At 36.7% G+C, this 21342-nt stretch overlaps 1 protein-coding gene across 2 annotated transcripts in view; it reads left to right on the top strand.

Annotated features, from left to right (window-relative positions):
- dgkb.L (diacylglycerol kinase beta L homeolog) overlaps positions 1 to 21342 on the top strand; it is a 264430-nt gene that overhangs the window by 45001 nt on the left and 198087 nt on the right. Inside the window, exons 2-6 of one of the 2 annotated variants that reach the window (XM_018266819.2) lie at positions 1607 to 1828; positions 10331 to 10407; positions 13762 to 13782; positions 14482 to 14635; positions 17577 to 17720. In XM_018266819.2, the coding sequence (XP_018122308.1) occupies positions 1750 to 1828; positions 10331 to 10407; positions 13762 to 13782; positions 14482 to 14635; positions 17577 to 17720 (475 nt within the window). In that variant the 5' untranslated portion in view covers positions 1607 to 1749. The remainder of the gene's footprint in view (positions 1 to 1606; positions 1829 to 10330; positions 10408 to 13761; positions 13783 to 14481; positions 14636 to 17576; positions 17721 to 21342) is intronic. The other variant, XM_041565918.1, reaches the window with a different exon arrangement.

The following is a 21342-nucleotide window of genomic DNA, read 5'->3' as shown; positions in this document are numbered from 1 at the left end:
TCAAATGTAATAGGAGACCAGATTTTTTAAATGAACATTGTCTGTATTTCCACTAGTGCTATGGGGGTTTGATTTCTAGTTATGCTGAGTCTATCCATATTTTCAACATCGATGGTTAAATACAGTAAGAACACAATTACATTACATTGATGGGCGGATTTATCATTGGTTGAATTTCAAGTTCAAGAACTCCCACAAACATCGATCAATTGCAACTTGTTAAAAAAAAATCAAATTTTTGGAACTTGGGTGAATAGGATCGACCCACAAACTCGAATTGAATCCCAGACAAGGGAACCGTAACATATACAAGAGGAACAGGGAACAGAGAGCATAGTTGTGGAATGGGCCAGGTCAATATCGATCAGACAATGCAGCACAGGATCAGGAACCATTAGTGTAGTAAGGATAAACAGTCCAGGGTCAAACCAATTGGTAACATCGTACCGAGTTGGGATCCAGTAGAGTGGTCAATAACAGGCAGGGGTCAGTCCAGGCGGAGATACAGCAAGGTCAAAAACAGGCAAGGGTCAACAACAGATAATCAGACACAAATTACACCCAGGAAATAGACCTATGTTGGGCAATGAGTCAGTGCAGAGTAGGGGGGTTATAGCCAGACTAATGGCTTACACAGATCACCTGTGGACAGATTGGCGACAGGTTAAAAAAGACATGTCTATGCACAAATTACAAAGATAGCAAAAGGAGTGAACTGGGGCCTTAGCTGTCTTCTCACATAGAGTAGCAGCACTGCAGACAGAATAGAAACACCAGGTCCCCGGTTCAACTCTAGGCAAGATATTACATGAGGTCATGTGGAAGTTCCCTTTATTTTCTTGCAAAGATGAGTATTTCATTTCATTCATGGTTTTAGCGGTTTTCATTATATTCTGATCTTTTAATAACTTTCAATGCATTCAAGATTTTAGAGAAATAGAGTTTAATTGTGGTTTCAAAAAACTCTAATACCACTAAAATTCAACCTTTAGTAAATGGGCCTCCCTGTGTAGGTTGCCAGATTGTAAAAATGTTGTAAGCACAACAAATTAACAGAAGGTATCTAATAATTTTATAGATTTGTTTAATGCTAGCAAGTTTTTAAAATGTGTTGTACACACGTTAAAAAAGTTATTGCTATTGCGCTGTAAAAATGTGTTTTGGTGTAAAAATGCCTGCAAAAATGTTATGGGTACGACTAGTTCTCAAAAACTTTGCATATACTTTGTATATACTACACAGAAAAATTAACAGAAATTGGACTGTGAATAAGTTGGTGCAAAGAGAACATTTTTGTAGAACATTTTTTCTTTACCAACATTTTTGTGAATTCCCCCCTATGTCTCTTGTCAAAGCACTGCAAATAAAAAAGGACATTATGGAGTTAGAGTCCACAGGAGAAGATATTGAAGGAAAGTAGAAGAGAGTATTTTTCATCCACACATTCGGAAAGAATATTTTAGAATTAGAGTTAAAGCTGTGGAATGGATCTTTAACTGACAGATGCAGTGGGTTGTTCAAAACAAATTCTGAAGCAGACTGAAATATTGAAAATGACAGGAATACTAGTGTCTGTCTAATACTTTACTGTGCTTTTTTGTTACAGACTGTTTAAATGCAAAATGACTTCATAGTGGATTTCATCACTGTTAATGGCAGACTAAAGGCTCTTGAGAATTGGAAGGAAACCGTTTTAATTATTGCTGCCTTCAAAGTGTCACACTTGTTCTTTATGTAACTGGAAGCTCTATGACCATCATGACTAACCAAGAAAAGTGGGTCAATCTCAGCCCTGCAGAATTCTCTCAGCTTCAAAAATATGCAGAATGTAAGTGTAATTTGTTTAGAATGATTTCATTTCCACATTGAATTTCAAATGACTGAAGATGCATGGATGAATCTAATCTGTATATTAGCAATATATAACTCAGCTATTTCATTCCTTGTTTCATCATTATAGAATGTTGCCTTCAATTTATTGTCCGGTGAAGATTCTAAAGTACCTTTCACCCAGGGGTGTTTCGCCAATGAGGCGAGTTGAGGCTGTCGCCTCAGACGGCAGCACCCCACTAGCTACCAGGAGCAGAAAAAATGCTGCTCCTGGTACTTTAAGAGCGAATTTCCGGGGGAGGGGGGGCAGCAGCAACTGCTGCTGCCTCAGGCGGTGGAGGGCCAGGATCGCCCCTGCTTTCACCTACTGTATGTGGTAAATAAATGATCATATCCGCAAAACACAGTGTATGAAATCTACAGTTTTCAGCTGGAGACTTCACTACTAACTAATAAACCACACTGTAAAAAATGTATGCATGAGAAATATGAGGCATTCCTGATGTTGCATGCAAACCTATGACATTGAAAACTAAGGGGCAGATTTATCAAGGGTCGAATTTCGAAGTACAAAAAACTTCGAAATTCGACCATCGTATTAAAAAACTTCGAATATCGAATTCGAAATTTTTTCAACAAATTTGGCAATCCTGCGGTCGAATAAAGATTGTTCGATTGAACGATTAAATCGCTGGAATCGAACGATTTTAGCGATCGATCAAAAGATTTTTATTTGATGTGTAAAGATCCCCATAGACTAACATAGCACTTCGGCAGGTTTAATTTGGTGAAGTATTGAAGTTTTTTTAAAGAGACAGTATTTCGAATATCGAGTCAAAGTAAATTCGAAGTCGTAGTATCCTATTCGATGGTCAAAGTATCCAAAAAATTACTTCGAATTTTGAATTTTTTTTTACTTCGAAAATTTCCTCGAATTCACTTTGACCCTTAGTAAATCTACCCCCAAATATATGCTACATTTATATATATTATATCACTTGCACTATGAACTGAGATCTCCTCAAAGCATGACAATTAGAGAGTATCAATTTGAAGAACTTACATTGACCTTCCGAACACATATTCAGCATTAGCAGGTGCTAATTATTTATATATATATATATATATATATATATATATATATATATATATATATATATATATATATATATATATATATATATATATATATATATATATATATATATATATATATATATATATATATATATGCACTTTCCAATGAGTATCTGCACTCCAAGGCTGTTGCTAATGGCGGGGTGCACGGTAATTATGTATGTATCAATTATCAGCAAACCAGCACTCCCTTTAAAAACTTGATAATTTTATTGTCGTAGTATCAAATGCCCGACGTTTCGGTCCACATTTCATCCTTGAAAAAGGTCCAAATGTGGACCGAAACATCGGGCATTTGATACTACGACAATTAAATTATCAAGTTTTTAAAGGGAGTGCTGGTTTGCTGATATATATAATATTGCAGAACTAATTGTAATTAATATATTCAGAAGTGATGCCACTAATATCATACAAGGAAAATATGTGAATTTTAGCAGAGGACACAAAAATGTGTAATGGAAAGAATTTGTAACAAAATAAATTCTATTGTAGAATTCAAAATGGATCTCAAGTTACTGTTGGCTAGTGATGAGTGAATTTTTTTTGCCAATCATAATTGTCACACGTTTTGTTTATCACTACTGTCAGCTACAACAGAGCAGGAAATAGCAAACAGATCAAGTTCTAGGCTGCATAGGAAGAGGTAGAGTGCTAGTAGCAGACAGAGAGATATACAACTACTTTGTTTGCATAAATGTCTATCTAGGCCTTATATCATAACAACTATTCAAAGAAAGAAAACATGCATGAAGAAACACACAGGGGCGCTCCGCCAATGAGGCGAGCTGAGCCGCTCGCCTCAGGCGGCAGCGCCAGACAGGATTCCAGGGGCGGCAAAAAGCCGCTCCTGCACCTTTAAGAGCCGAATTTCCGGTTTTTAAACCGGAAATTCGGCTGCGCTATTGCGAGAGAGCGCAATTGCGCTCTCCGCAATCGTGTTCCTGCCTCCCCTCGCCGACAGGTAAGTCGGTGCGGGGGGCGGCATTGCAGGAGCCGCCTCAGGCGGCTCCTTCCCCAGAAACGGCGCTGGAAACACAGAATAGTAAAGAAGTGATATGACAGAAACATTAAAATATATCTAGGGCTTCAACAAGTTTAAGTATAAACTCTTTTGTAGGGATGTAGCGAACCGCCGATTAAAATCGAGGGATTTTAATCGTTCGAACGAATGGAAATCGTTCGAACGAATGGAAATCGTTCGATTTTAGCGGTCGAATGGTCGCGAACTCAAATTGCGAACGTTCCCAAACGTTCGCGAACATTAGGCGGACGCGAACGGTCGAAGTTCGCGCAAACAAGTTCGCAGGCGAACTGTTCGCTACATCCCTACTCTTTTGCAGACAATCGTTACAATGACAGGATGTTCCACAAAGAGGTGAAAGGAAAACCGAAACATAAGAAACCACTTATTTACAGAAAAGACAATAAAAATATTCAATAGCCTTCGTGCTAGCACATACAGTGATGACAGAGTGAATACATTAAAATACACTTTCAAATGAAAGTCTTTAAAATGCATTTTTTGTGCAGACTTGATGGCCGAACCGGCTTTTTTATATTTAGAATATAGACACATTGGATCAATAAATTAACTTATATATGGTACCAAACTGATACTCTGCAATGCCTCCAAGATAATTCCTGAAGGTTAAAGTTGCATCATGTGAAGACAGCAAACAGGAAGAAGAATTCAATGGGAGAGAAAACATTTATTGCTATACAATAAAATAATATATTTTTTAATTCAATTCAATCCATTGTATGATAAATCTTGAAAATCTAATTTAATTTTTTTTCGAAATTAACAATTCTCTAGTCTATATTTTGTCAATAAAAAAACTCGAAAATTCAAATTTCGAATTTGAAAATGTAAATTTTCACTTTGCCCCTCGATAAATCTGCCCCTTGATAAATCTGCCCCTTTTTGCCTGATTTAAGAATACTCAAGTTTTTGTGCTCAAACATTTGAGCCAAAAACCCACAAAAGAGTTCTTAAACTCTCATGTGGTTTCGTATTTTGAATCCGGGTCGGACTGGGCCTGAGAGATCCCGGGAAAAAACCCAGTGGGCTCTGGCCCAGATATGATCCCCTTCAGTGTCTGCCTCGCTGGCCATCCAAATAAATAAGTAGGAACATGCTGGTGGAGGGTATGGGGTGGGGTAGAGGCTGGGGAAGTTGGGTGGTGGTGGCTGGGGGGGTGCTGGCCCCTCATGTAACAGCTCTGATACTACTATAGCTTAGCTTAGAAGCTCAGGCTTCTTGAGGAAGTGACCAGTTTTGAGTCACGAAACGCGTCAAGCCATGCTCTCACCCTGCCTGCAATTTACATTTGTGTGCTATATGTTTTTATGCCACAATTTTTGAATAAAGTTTGACTTTTTATTATCTTGGCCTATGGATTCCCTGTCTACGGCAGTAGATGTGCCTTTTCGCTGTGTTCTTTCAAATACCACGTGACTGGAGTGGAATGGCTGCCTGAGAGAGACGTGATAGGGTTACCACTTCGACCTCCCTAAGATCGTTCCTGTCGGCGCATCTTGCTTACTATAGCTTAGTGCAATTTGGCCAAGATAGTCCAAGTTCGAATGCATTTGCCCAACTGTTGTCTTGTTCCTGGTTCTTTAGTCACCCTTAAAACATTAATACATAATGTGAGTCTTATTCTCCTGTGACAGGCATTTCTGTTCCTTTCAGTTGCAGCACCTTTAATACATTAATTGCTAAGTTTTATGGTTTTTTTACTATTGTACATGTCTTTTCAGCAAGTCACCCCACTGTCTGCTGTCACATTTGAAAGTACTCAGCACAGTAAAAAAAAAACATTATATTAAACCAGTTTCATCAACACTATTTTTACAAGTTTTAAGAAGCTCTATGATGAGCAACACTCTTATGACAAGATTTATTAATAATGACTCAGTTATTTAATCAGAACATGAAAAATTATCCTAAGGCTAAACACTAAATTACAAGAGATCTATTAGGCATAAACCTCAGGGAGTTACAAGACTCAAGAAATATGTAGTGCACTAAAAGACATAAAATATGTGCCAAGACAAGTTTTTACTTATTATTTTTACAATATTACTAAACTATGTTTCTTTACAAATAGTATTGGTATGGGACATGTTATCCATAATGCTTGGGACCTTGGGTTCTATGATATAAGGGACCTTTCCATAATTGTAAAAACCATAAGGGGCAGATTTATCAAGGGTCGATTTTCGAATTCGACCCTTGAAGTAAAATCCTTCGAATTCAAATATCGAATAAAAATCGTTCGATCGAAAGATGAAATCGTTTGAATCGAACGATTCTAATTATTTTAAGCGACCGATCGAAGGATTTTTATTCGACCAAAAAAAACTTAGAAAAGTGCTGGGGAAGGTCCCCATAGGCTAACATTGGACTTCGGCAGCTTTAATTTGGCGAAGTATGAAGTCAACATTTTTTTTAAAGAGACAGCACTTCGATTATCGAATAGTCGAATGGTCGAACGTTTTTTACTTCGAATCGTTCGCATCATTCGAATTTGACCAATTCAATGGTCGAAGTACCCAAAAAATTACTTTGAAATTTGAATATTTTTTTATTCGAACTATTCACTCGAGTTTAGTAAATCTGCCCCTAAGTCTACAAAAAAAACTATTGAAACATTAATTAAATTGAACAGGATTATTTTGCCTAAAAAATCCTTTGTCAAAAAGGATTAAGTAATCTTAGTGGGGATCAAGTACAAGGTACTGTTTTATTATTACAGATAAGATTGAAATAATTAAAAGTTTGATTTATTGGATTAAAATTGATCCCATAATTCTGAGCTTTATGGATAACAGGTTTCCAGATAACAGATCCCACACCTTCATAAACTTAGGAAGTCAGATAAGAATACAAGTTTCAGCCATAACCAACAACTCCATAATTTATTACTCCAAAATTAAACAGAGATTTATTTTTTCTTTTAAACATGAGCTAAGTAGTAAAACAGAGAAGTTTGCCACATTACCATAACCCATAGCAACAAGAAAACATTTTTTTATTACTCCAGTGCAGCTAGAATAATGATGACACACTGAATCTGAATTCTGTGGGTTTCTTGACACAAGCAAATAGTTTAACTTGTTCTTCTGTATTCTCCCCTGACTTATGCTTCTTACTGTTTCGTAAGATTCCAGTACTAAGTTCATGTAAACAAAGACATCAGAACCGGAAGACAGTAATCACTATTCTGTGAATTTCCCATAATGGGCATCTCAGAGTGGATATTAATGAAACCTTTTAGTTGTGTAGTCTATTTTAAATAGACCTGTGCTGTCCAAATGTTTCCATAAAGTGAGACAATTATTCACTAAACAACATGTTTGGTGGCTTCATTATAAAAATAAAATGACAAAGTCCTCTTGTGAGGTCAGTTAAGCTTTTAAGTGGCCATACAAGCCTTTAGTTGGAAAGAGTAGACAATAATTCCCATTGCTTCAAAATAAAAAAGATATCCGGTATCTTCAAATTTCTTTGATAGCTACATTTAAGAGGTGATTTAGAAAGAAGAATGCTAAGAGGCCTATTTATCATGCTGTGTAAAACGTTTGAGACGTACATCACTGGTGATGTTGCACATAGAAGCCAATCAGATATTTGCTTTTGTTTTCCAATTGATAGGTGACTGTTGAAATCTAATTGCTGATTGGTTGCTATAGGCAACATTAACAGTGATATTTTTCTTCAATGCTTTACACGGCATGATAAATAGCCCCCTAAGTGTACAAAGTGCAAAAAAAAGGTGCAATTTGTCCACTGATTTTGTCTTGGGTAGCACTCCAAGTGGGGTTGGGCAGGGTATGGCAGGTAGTTGTCCCACTGAAACCAATGTTCCCCTGACATGTCCATTGCAGATATTATTTTCTATGTTGGAAGCGAGGGAGTGATGGTTTAAAGCTTTGTTATTTGAATGACTCAGTCAACATTATCTTTTCAAATGGGTTTGTAAGATTCCGAGTGCATGCAGTAGAACTGAAGTGGCTTTGAATGATGGCTTGATTAGGGTGGGCGTGGTGAATGCACTGGCTCTGCATGTAATTGTATGATTCTTTTTCTTTCTTAGTTTTCTACATAGATGAGTGGAATTTTCCACTTGTATCCAGGGTCTGGAGAACACAGTACATCAATTTAGTGTGTTATAAAGATAAGATTAGCTAAACTGTACTAATCTCATATGAATTATACTTCTCATGGTACAGTATAAAGAATAGTACAAATAATATTCTCAGTTATTGTCACAGGATTCAGGGTTTTTTCCTTTATGAAAAATCTGCATTAATATATAGTATTTTATCTACCAAAAAAATGAAAAACAGCTTTTTAATATATCATGCTGATTCATCTGTTGGAAAATTGTATCGTTTCCCAGAATGCTTTTTTATTGTAAAATTGTAGTTAGGAAAGAAGGTTGGTGATGAATATGCCTGGGGATAAGATGAGGGGCAAAGAGGTGCAGTAGGCATTGAAATTAGGTGGAAAAGGCTTGTTCTCAGACTAGGTTTCAATTCATTTATTATCTTATTGTAAGTCATGTTTAATACTATATGCAGCCTTCAGTGACTAATGTTTTTTGCACAAGCTGCAGCCTTTCCACCTATGCTGTTGTCCGTGTGCGTCTTTGGGCGCAGGGTATGGAGTTATACTTATGATATGGTAAATAACCCTGCTCTGTGAAATAAGACGGCATAAATAACTTCTGCATAAATAGTAGATCTAATAGAAAATCTTTGTAGGTGTGTGAGTAAGCGATAAGGTCATGATTCATTACATTATTCTGGATGTTAAACATCTAGGCCAACTAATTTTAGTTGCTCGGTGTACCTGAAATTATTTGATTTCTCTACATATGGATTCAGAAATGTCTGCAACAACAGTGCCTGCTGCGTGTATTTTCAGGAGGTATTCAAGACAGAAATTGCATGATTATTGGGTGACACTACATTCAATTTCATTACTAATCATTATAGGCAGATTTTATTGAAGGATTGGGGAGGCTCAGCTCCCACAAAACAACGCCAATAATTTTCTATAACACACAGAAAAGAGGAATTGGACATGGAAATGGCACTTTACTAATCCTGTCATGTGTTCATGGAGGTATTATATATACATTATACACATTATAGACTCACCTGCTACAACTGTGGAATGAATACACTGATGTAAATGTCAACGTCTTACAGTTAATCCTTTACCTTCTGTTTCAAAACATTTTATTGGGGTTTCTTGTTTACCAAGGAATCATATAAAGTGTACCGACATATAAGATATTTTTGGATTTTTCACCAGCAAATTTTTGCCACAGTTCCACAAATTTATTTGCTGGGAGCGAAACGTGGAAATTCATCACAAATTCATGCCTTGCCAATTAATTCACCCATCACTAGTGGTAGGGAATTCCCTGGCATTTAAACCCTTGAGGATAGTAAAGTCACACATATCTACAGAATTCCCTACCACTTCAGTTGAACTGAAGAAGCCAATCAGATGAGTGGCGAAACGTTTTCAAGAAAACGCTGAGGGTTATTTTCTTAAATCTGAATTTTTCTCATTATTTAAAAAAAAAAATCAGATCAAACTAAAATCCACCATTTGACCTTATTTATTAATAAAAAAAGCTTGATTTTATCGATTCGGATAAAAAAACTGATGAAATCGAGCAAAAACCCAAAACATACTGTTTTTCAGAGGTTTTTCCCGAATCGTTTGATTTTTCCAGCTTTTTTTCCGGAAAAGACCACATTTTTGCCCTAAAACCCTGAAAAGGTCGGAGCTTTGGCTAATTCCAGTGCAGTTTCACCCCAAAAAGCCCAACCAGAGTTTAATAAATAACCCCCTAAATGTTTGGTTGCCTTTGATTTCATTCTACTAGATACAATACAGGTTAATGCATTGCTAGACATACAAATATCACTGATATCCTCACTTTGCAGCTGCTTTCAGAATCCAATTGGGTCACTATTGAGGATTTTGGAAGACTTTAGTTAACCTTACAGGAAGACCAGCTCATTTTGCTCCCTATACTTGTTTTGAGCTACAGGTGAGGAGGTTAAACAAATGACTACAAAGAGAGTAATACATTCAGAGTCAAACATTATGATATGCACATTAGCCAATCATCTCACAAAACCATTTATGTACATATACAATATGTTAGAACTCTGAACATCTTAAACTGTCATGAGATGTGTTAGGAACCAATGCCATCATGAACTTGTCAGTGAAAGGACAATGAAAAATGTCTTTTTGTATTTTTGTTAAATATCTGCCAACATATTATCATGACTTATGAATGAATGTATGTTGTTTTTCTCACCCAAGATTCAACAAAGAAACTTAAAGATGTTTTGGAAGAGTTCCACGGCAATGGAGTTTTGGCAAAATATAATCCAGAAGAGGTATGTTCTTTGTCATCGATAGCTTTTACACCGTCATACTTTTGAATGTTTAGGAAAAAAAAATTCCTCCCTGCAAGAAAGAAATGTTGGAAACAATATTGTGTTATAGGATGTGCTTTGATATGGATTGTATTTATTTATTTGCAGGTTGAGTGCAAGTACTGAAAGAAATGTTACAGTTTTTTTTTTTTCCCAAAAGACAGACGTATACCATTGAGTAACGATTCTTGCAGGGTGATCTGGGCAAATGTATGGCAAATAATATTTATTGTAGATTCCTGTAATGTTAAGCATTTTCAGATAAAAAGTGATTGCAATTAACACGATTAAAGTATTTGAGTCTTTACAAAGTAGAATAATTTTGGACTTTTAATGATGTGGCTCCACCTAGAGTATGCAGTGTAGCTTTGCTTCTCAGTTCTTAAATGGGACATTACAGAAGTAATGAGTAATGGAAAATAGACACTAGGGGGCAAATTTATTAAAGGGCGAAGTGACTAACGCGGTACTTCCCGATTTACTAACAATCGCTGGCGTAACTTTGCTAGCGAAGGAGATAGACTCTAGCGGTACTTCGCTCCATAACACCTGCCGAATTTGGGCTCTGGCGAATGGACGTAACTACACAAATTCACTTAGATGCGGATGTTACTGAACGTCATTTACCTCTTGCGCCAGACTTGTCTTCGCCACCTCAGAACAGGCGAAGCGCAAAAGATTAGATATGAGTTCCTAAAAAGATAGATGAAAAACGTCCCAAAAAACGCTAGTGTCTTTTCCTTTTTTAGGGTGATAGGCTGAAAAAGAGCATTACATTTTTTGGGGGTAACCGGCTTCCCCCTACATTTCCTAATGGCCCATAAACTATACACTGGGCTCATGTGTAGGGCAATATAACAACTTTATTTTATTTTATTAAGGTTTGTGTAGTGTAATTTATTTACTGCAGCATATACGTCCATTGAACTTTAACTTCCCACCGTATGCAAATTAGGCAATGCTAGCGCAACTTCGCTTCGCTTTGCGCAGTAACACTAGTGCAACTTCGCCAGCATTCGGCACCCTGGACGCAACTTCAGATTTTAGTGAATGAGTGTTGTCCTGGTGAATCTACCCCTGGTGAAGTGTTGCGCTGTGAGCGAAGTTGTCGCTGGCGAATTTTCGGAGGTTAGTGAATTTGCCCCTAGGATTGATGTGTGTGAATATATTAAGGGACTGCACAATGCATTTCTGACTCCTTATTCATAGAACTTTCCGATAGACAAAAGGGCATCTCTAGCGATAACAGGAATTGGAAACCCTTGAAAGGGAACAAAAGAGGTTATCTTATATAGGAACTGTGGCAATGTGGATGTCTCTCATGAGCTGATGGACTGGCAGATCAATAGATATTTTCAAAGAAAGTTTTGGATGCCTTTTAAGCACAAGAGAAGCTACTGTAACTAAATTTACCTTTAAAGCAATGGAGTATTTTTAATATTGAAATAAATTAGTTTGATTTTTGCGACTAAGAAGCCAACCTAAGTATAAAGAGTGTATATAGACTTGCACAAAAAAAGGAGTATAAATGATAAAGTGGTAAAACGATATTCAGGGTCAGACTGGTGCATTGGGGCTCACCGGGGCTGCGAAACCAAGGGCCCTCCTAGCAGACCTGGGGACCCCCTCCTGACTTACAAACTACTGCACCCCCTGCCAATCGAGAGAGCGGGTCTGGGCCGACGGGGGCCCATGAGTGCCCGGGCCCACCGTGTTTTTTCCTGGAGTCCTTCTGGCCCAGTCCGACCCTGCAGATATTAGGAGGCACATTTACTAAGCTCGAGTGAAGGATTCAAAGTCAAAAATCTTTTGAATTTCGAAGGGTTTGTTTTGGGTACTTCGACCATTGAATAGGATACTACTACCTTTGACTACGACTTCGACTTCGTTTCGAACGATTTGAACTAAAAATCATTCAACTATTCGACCATTCGATACTCGAAGTAGTGTCTCTTTAAAAAAATGTGACTACCTACTTCGCCACTTTAAACCTACCGAGCTTCAATGTTAGCCTATGGGGACCTTCCCCATCAGGTTTCTAAGATTTTTTTGATCGAAGGAAAATCCTTCGATTGATGGATTAAAATTTAATCGTTCAAATGATTTTCCTTGGATCTATTTATTTCTAATTTGCGGTAAATCCTTCGAATATATATATATATATATATATATATATATATATATATATATATATAGGAGATAACAAGAAGAGCCCGCACACACAGGACTTGAGTGAAGAAAAATTATTTTCGTTTATTCAACGTTTCGGCCCAGTCACATGAGCCGTCTTCAGGAAGACGGCTCATGTGACTGGGCCGAAACGTTGAATAAACGAAAATAATTTTTCTTCACTCAAGTCCTGTGTGTGCGGGCTCTTCTTGTTATCTCCATTTTATGTTTAATTGCTCCAGCACCTAGGCATCCATTTTGTGCTCTGTGTGCACCGACCCCTTTGGTTGTTATATATATATATATATATATATACAGTATACATAATGTGCATCAGAAGAAATAGTGAACAGTAAAAAACAACTGATCCTGGATACTTAGAAATACTTAGAGTATGGAATGTAGTGTTGCTAGGACAACAAAGGTTTTGTTAGTGAATTTCTTTTTACACTTTGGCCTTAACTCTTCACAAAGCATAAAGGACCATGCCGGAATTCTTGCCTGACTTTCTTACAAGGCTTTTATATACAGCGATGATTTAGGCTCTAGTAATGTATTTTTTTACAAAGCCAGAATGAAGTAATGGAAAAATACTAGATGGTTGATAATTCAATGAAAGCTTTGCCTGTAAATCATATAGTGGACATTTTGTTATTCACAAAAAGCCTTCAACCTATTCATCTTACAGACTGCCTGGTTGCAAGGGTAAAGTGAATAAACAAGTAGTGAAAGGGAACTGTCCCTTGGTTGGTTCCACTTGTGTACAATGTATAGAATAATATTAAATAATCAACATCTAACTGGCCATATATGAATAGCCAAAATGCACTGATTTGTTTAAAAAGCCCATGGGCCAAGAGACTGCTAAGTCGGCGGAAGAGTGGGAAAGTATAGCACTTGCATTTCTAGTTTAGCCAGTGATGCGTTACATGTGGATGATTCATTTTTCACTATGCTTGGGCAACATGATGGAATAAAGGGTTGATTAGGTAAATTGATCGTTTTAACAACATGAGTACAGATGATTGTAAAATATGGTCAGAAACTGAGCAAATAACAAAATATCTATGCTTGTGCAGTCATTGTTATGCACAGTAGCCCCTTACCTAAATTATTACTCTTTCTTTTTTTTTCTTTGCAAATCAGAAGCAAGATATTCTTAAACAAGTAAGTATTTAGTGTATTAGTTCCTTTGTTTTAAAACTGGAATGCTTTGGTGCTGAAGTAATTAATTATTGAAAACAGAAGCAAAATGATAGCTAAGACATGCCTCATACAAACTTTGCTTAAAAATCTGGATATAAATGTTATGAAGCCCTATGTACAGAGCACCACACATGCAAAAATAGTCTTCAATCTGCCATTTGTTTTTTCTTTTTGCCAACTGTGTGGGGCATAGGGCTAATAGCTACAGACCTCTCTGTTTCAGAGTTCAGAGACCTGCTAACTAGGCTTTGAATCAAATACTGGCTGCATAAGGCAGCGCTCAACCCTTATGGCACAACTGCATACTTATTGCTCATATAACAAGCACTTGATCCCCGGATAATACTGCATTCTGCTCCTCATGCCAGTGACTCACTGTGTAGCAACTGCTGCCTTGAAACTCTGGGGTCCTTGGTTTGGATTCAGCCAAAGTACTATCTGCAAGATGTTTGTACAGGCAGATCAACTGGCCCCTGATAAAATTGTCCATAATGTTTGGAAGTGCAAGGGACCTTATAATGGGGATGTGAATGGTGTATAATCCCTGTAATGTCGTGCAGAACATGTTATTGCTATAAAAACAATGGATGATATTATTTGCAAGAATAGTTCTTATTGTTAGAAACAACAGTAATTCTAAAACGATTCTCTTTAAACTAGGCGATTGACTTTGAAGGTTTCCAGTTGTTCATGAAAACCTTTCTTGAAGTGAATCTTCCAGATGAATTCTGCAAGCATCTCTTCATGTCATTCAGCAACAGATTTCATAATCCCAGCCCCTCCATTCAAAGCAAATCCCAGCTCCTCTCTGGAGGTAAGTCACTCACTCTGTTCCAGTAGAAAGGAGTTTTCCTACTAACATGCAAAACCTACATATGGACAAATGTATCAAATTACAAGTTCGAATCTCCGGAGCATTGTATTCCCAGTCCAGCAATCACTAGGACTCTCCTCTGCAAAAAGACAATATCCAAGATTGGATCGCTGTATACCTCAAAAACCACAGATGATTGAGGGGAAAAAACAGAAAATACTAATAATATAGTGTAGTATTTTATAAAAAAAATAATTGGTGACACCCTTGGTGCTTCTTATATATTTATGTAGATAAATGTGCTTAAACAGCTAAAAAATATCCTCCATAAGTGAAAAAATTGTATCCAATAAATATATGGTGATTTTTAGGCAATAAAAAGGGACTAGTAGGCAAAACATCATCGCTCTTGGAAGAAGCCAGTCGGTGAAACGCGTTAGTGAGGACTATCAATTTTGGGAGCTGCGGAAGCGTGTCACAAACATGGGACTGTAAAAGACGCTGAGAGTCAGGGAGCAGCAAATAGAGACTTTTATGCGGATTTTATATGTGGTTTTACGAAGAACGTCTGTGAGTGCATTTTAAATATTTATTAAAGAGTTGTAAAAGCGCTTCCGCACATGTCACTTTTTTTAATGCCCAAGCAAGGAACAAAGAAGATGAGGAGTGGAGCAAATCATCTAATATATCCAACCCCTGCATTAACTCATGTCTTGTGAGTATAATATACAACCAGGAATAGTGCGGTTTTAATTTTTGATTTTCACTAAATTACAACACAAGCCTTCGGTAGCACTGTGAAGTGTGGATCCTATTTTGTTACTTTTTTTCTAATTTTTTTCAATTTTTTTTGTAATTTTACCTTTTTATTTTTTCCATTTTTTGCAATTTTTTTATTCACTTACTAAAATTACCATATCTTTATTGGATACTATTTTTTCACTTAAGGAGGATATTTTTTAACTGTTTAAGCACAAATTAAATATATAAGAAGCACCAAGGGTGTCACAATTTTTTTTTTATAAAATACTACACTATATGATTTGTATTTTCTGTTTTTTCCCCTCAATTATCTGTGGTTTATGAGGTATACAGCGATCCAATCTTGGATATGGACAAATGTATGCCAATGGATTTTGCATTTCTGAATAAAGATTACAGTGATCTGTACTGTAATAGATATTGACATCAATACATCTATTTCCAGCCCAGGATATGCAATGTAGCTGAAGGTGCAACATTTGTAACTAATAACAACCAATCAGCAGGTGGTGTTTACTGGTCATGTGTTTGAAAGTAATTATATGATTGGCTGCTATAGGGTATCACAATACTAAAGGTGACTGTATTTGCAGTACAGGACAACTTTTACATTTCCGAAACATGTATTCGTTTACTAATACAGTTAACCTCGCCTAATTTTACGTTTTCCCACATTTTTGTGGTCCCATCAATATATAACACATAATAAATTTTCTCGTATTTTTCCACCATTTTTTTCTGGTTCCGTACTGTACATGGTATTTATCTATACAGAATTCAGCACTGTAGCGTGACCCAAATTTGTTTTTTTTTACTTTTACTTTGTCCATATTAAATGTAAAAGGGCCTGTACTGATACCATGCTCATTAGTATTAGTGGATTCCAATCCAGTTACAGATGTGGAAAGCCATCTCTGCACATGGAGCCTGCACTTGTTTTTATAGTATTTGCTGTTGGACACATAAAGGAATACTTAAATATAAATATGCAATAATAAATACTGAACATTGAATACTGAAGGAAGATGTTTTATTCCAAATCTATAGATTCACACATTTGTTGAAGATAACTTGCTAGTAATTAATAGGATAAACTGTGCAGGAATTTGTCAACCAATGAATGGCATTTATATACTGTATTAGTTTTGTGTTAGATTCTTGAGTCAGCTCACTTTGACTTTGGCAAGAGTCAAAAAAAATGCATGTAATAAAGGTGAAACAATTGCTATTGGTCTAGTAACCCATGGCAACCAATGAGCAGGTACATTTACTGATCAGGGTGTTCGGTGCTGTTGGTTACAAATGCTGGACAAACTGTGTCTTTTTTTTGTTACCTTGGATCATTAGATCAAATAAGAAGAGGTTTGTTATGTTAAAATACCTGCACATATTTAATATGGCTATAAGAGAATCTAATAAAATGAGTTTTCAGTTACACAAACCTGATTGAAATGGTCAGCTTATAAAATAAATGAATTCAGACAGAATTTAGTTTTTTCAGGTGTTAATTCTGTGTGGGCACAAACAGGAAAGATCATAATTTAAAAATAGAAAGGAAAAAAACAATTTTCTCAGTTGTTAAAATAACAATTAATTAGCAATGTTCCATTTACAATATTCTATATGACTGAATATCCTATTTTTGGTTATTAATACAGTGAAAGCTTTTATGGATCTTCCAGAGAAAATAATGCTGTTTTTTAAAAGTCCTTAGAAAATGCATGAAATACTCCCTCTTGTGGCAAATCAAAGAATTTCAGTAAATTCAAAATTCCGACATTTATTTTAGGAAGTTTGAAATTTAATAACTTGCTCTTTTCATGGGCGTTGTCTCATTTTTAGACTAGATAAAAAAATAACGTCTTTAAATAAACAGTCCCAGCAAGGTATAAGAGAATTCATTTACACGCATTCATTTACTGCATAATATAACTCCTTATTTTAAATTACACAGAGAATAATGTTCCACCTACTGTAATTTACAAGGTCATTGAGGAGTTCCCCAACCATCATGTTTTGATGTCCTTTTGCTATGTACCACCATTTTTAAAAAGATATTTCCAATTACAGGCGTTTAAAAATCAGACATATATGCTTACACTTGGCATGGAGATGAACCACAACGTCCTGTGATCCCAACATTTCAAATGAGTAACAATGATGTTTTCCCATTTGTAAGGTCTCAGAATGAATTACAGAAGTAACAGTTCATCACGGTCATCCTCCCCAGTTTCTCTGCGACCCCCTGATGTGATCCAGCTGAAAGATATTGTTTGCTATTTATCACTTCTAGAAAGAGGAAGGCCTGAGGACAAACTAGAATGTAGGTATTATGATTTGGTTGTGTTCCTTTAAAGTAAAACAGGCTTTTGTTATTTGGATTGTAATAGTTGCTAAAACTTTTAACTGTGTCTGAGAGGATTAATCAGAAAAGGCCTGGCTCAGCATTATCAATATATATTGTTTTGTTTACATACTATATATGTGTAATACAACATTTTACAAAACATTAGATCTAATGTCATAGTAGACCCTCAAAATATAACATTAGTGATTTCAGCTCGGTTCTTGGCTGATTCTGGAGCTTATTGGCCAAAACAAACAGTTCATAGACAGACATCTGAAAGGGTAGAAATTCCCATCAGATGTGAGAAACATAGGACAGAGAAGTTGTCCTCTCCCAAAGGGTCTACTCTTCAATGTGATCGTATTGCTTGGCTTCTTAACCCAACTAAACAATCACCCCCTCTTTGGTCCACCACTTAGGATTCCAAATTGAACTTTACAATTTTTTGATCCTGGGTAAACTGTGTAACATGGAGATCCTTTTTGAAAGATGGTTTTAAAGAAGGTTACAAGGTGGAGTAAGTGCTTTAATGCTTAACAAAAGGGAATTGTATAATTATTATTTTTTGTCATGATTATAGAAGCTTAGTTTAATGGACCTTGCAAATATATATTAACATACTCATAAATGCTTATTTACAAATTCAAGCTCAAATAAAAAATGGATGCAAAATTGCATATGCTTGGTCACTGTTCACAATAGTAGTTTGTTCCCAAACATGCACCTTGCAGATTGCAGGTAGGGCTTACTGTATGTGCTGGTATAGCTTACTTTGATAAATTGAGTTCTGTGCTGACCAAAGGCAAAGCAGTGTTGCTGCTTTTAATCAGAATTTTACACAGCATTTAATGCCATCAATTCTTTGATGGCTGAATTTGTTTTGCTGGCTTCCATAAGGTAAGAAAGGACTGGTGTGGTATACAGTAAATGTGTAATTGTAGGTGTATTTTCATAAAAGATAACCTAGTGACAACCCAGAGCATGCTCATTTGCATTCCAACATTTAGGGGCAGATTTATCAAGGGTCGAATATAGAGTTTATGGGAGTTTATAAAAACTCAAATGGCACACAGACAAGCTTGACTAATAGGAGTGACCGAAACGTTGCACTCTGCATTAAACACGAAAGGCAGTCTTGCTTGCATTAATCCTGTGTTTTGAACTGTTCTTGTGAGGTGGCCGAGCCTCTACCTTTTGAGCACCAGGTATCTCTATTATTCATTTTATTAGGGTGTGCAGTGTTGGACTGGCCCACCGGGATACCAGGAAAACTCCCGGTGGGCCAAGGTGTCAGTGGGCCCTCTTGCTTCTAATCATTTGGCCTATTTCATGGTCATTCCCTAATTCTTTATGGGATTAAAGAGGCTTAATAATGGAAGAATTGAGTATAGTATGTAGAGATAGAGATAAAAGAGGTAGGAGAATAAAGAGGTTGAGTGAGGAGAGGAGGAATGATAGTTTGGAAAGTGGTCTAGGGTTTTCTGGTGGGCCCCTGACGTCCCAGTCCGACACTGAGGGTGTGTGAGAGCCTTATTTGTTGCACTTTATGAAAACTCCCATAAACTTGAATTTTGAGTTAAAAATGACCAATCGAATTTATAAATAAAATTTATTTAAAAAATCAAATTTTTTAAATTCAGGTGAATAGGATCGACCCACAAACTCAAAATGAATTCGATCTAATTAATTTGCGTTTTCGCTCCAAAATAAATTTGATTTTCAAAAGTCCACCAAACTACTGTAAATTGATTGTAGGACATCCCCCATAGGCTAAAACACCAATTCGGCAGGTTTTAGATGGCAAATTAGAATTCTTAAAGGGACAGCACATGATAAGTTTCAAAATTCGAATTTCAATTTTTTTTAAAAACTCAAATGAAATTTGGACTATTCCTTGGACGAATTACACTAAAATAAACTGAAAATTAGAATTTTAAAATTTTAAATTCAAATTTTCAGTTCAACACATAAATCTGGCCCTTAAATCAAGCACTTACAGCTCAGAGAACATAGGGGCAAATTCACTAATCAACGAAAATGCACTAGCAACGCCTTTGCCCAACCTCGCCAGGCGAAGTTTCACCAGGGCGCCGATAATTCAATAAAATCCGAAGTTGCGCTCAGAGAGGCGAATGGTAGCGAAGTTGCACTAGTGTTAATTTGTCAAGCAAAGCGAAGTTACGCTAGCGATGCCTAATTTGCATATGGCGCCAAGTTAAAGTTGAATGGACGTATATGTAGCAGCAAATACATTACACTACACAAAGCTGGGAAAGCTTCATTAAATAAATAGAGTTGATATTTTGCCCTATACATGTGCCCACTGTATAGTTTAGGTGCCATATGAAATGTAGGGGAGAAGGAGGGTGCCCCCAAAAAAATTTACGATCTTTTTCAGCCTATCGCCCTTAAAAAAGGAAAAGACGCCAGCGTTTTTTGGGACTTAGAAAAAATGTCAACTTTTTTTGAAGCAAGCCCTATCTACTCTATTGCACTTCGCCTGGTCTGAGGCGGCAAAGGCAAGTCTGGCGTAAGAAGTACCGCTCAGTAAAATGCACAAGTTAGTGAATTAGCGCAATTACGTGGTCCCTTCGCCATAGCGCAACTTTGCCTGGCGTAAGGGTGCGAAGTAGCGCTAGAGTAGGTCCACTTCGCTAGCGAATTTACGCCAGCGCCCGTTAGTAAATCGGTGAAGTTACGAAATGACGTCACGCTGGCGAATTTGTGCTAGCGTTAGGTGCTTCGCACTTGAATTTGCCCCATAGTGTCATGGTGTTTGTATTTTAGTGATTGTATTTCTGTTAAGAGTTTAAAATGCCAGGGAATTCCTTACTACTCAATGGAATTGACAAAAGCAGTTTATTGAGTGGAAATGTTTTCAACAACTCAGCTCACATCCAGGTGCTTTAGGCTTGTCACTAGCATAGTAGATACTACATATCATGACATTCATAGGCACTAGGAGCATATTACACTTTACTTTAAAAAAAATCAGGTAGAAGAACTGGAACTAGAACTGGAATAGATATTGGTTGTCACAAGGTGCCATTTTAAAAATTTGCACAACACTTATCTAGACAATCCCCATAGGTCTCATCCTTACAGGCATGCCAGAGGTCCCTAAGGCTGATACAGTGAGCACTATGTATTGGGTTCAGTATTTCTAGACCATTCCTACTACTAGCTTTAGTTGCCCTTTTACTGACATTGTAATAACATTTTAATGATGAGATATTTAGGTTTTATGCTATTTGGAAAGTATTTACCATTGCTATGTGATATGAAATATTAAAACTAGTTGGTTGTTGTGATTGGTTTTTGCTTTAAATACAGTCTTCATCAATTCAATGGAATGTTCAAATTGAATAGAGCTCAAATGTCCATTAAACAGTGAATCTGACTGATTTCCCTGGATGTTACCATAAATCAGTATAAGAAAAATATGCATATGCATTCCCTGAGTGAGAATTGTCCTCATTCATATGGATTTCAATAGATTTTCTCATCTCAAAGACCAAGATTGCTTTTTGTGATGTGGTGCTTTGGTCTTCTAAGATTCCCCCAGTGCAATATGATCCATGTCAACGGAAACGTATCT

Source organism: Xenopus laevis, chromosome 6L, assembly GCF_017654675.1.
Source record: "Xenopus laevis strain J_2021 chromosome 6L, Xenopus_laevis_v10.1, whole genome shotgun sequence".
In the NCBI taxonomy this organism is placed as follows: Eukaryota; Metazoa; Chordata; class Amphibia; order Anura; family Pipidae; genus Xenopus; species Xenopus laevis.
Note: the sequence above shows the minus strand (reverse complement) of the source record. Positions and strands in the feature narration are given on the sequence as shown.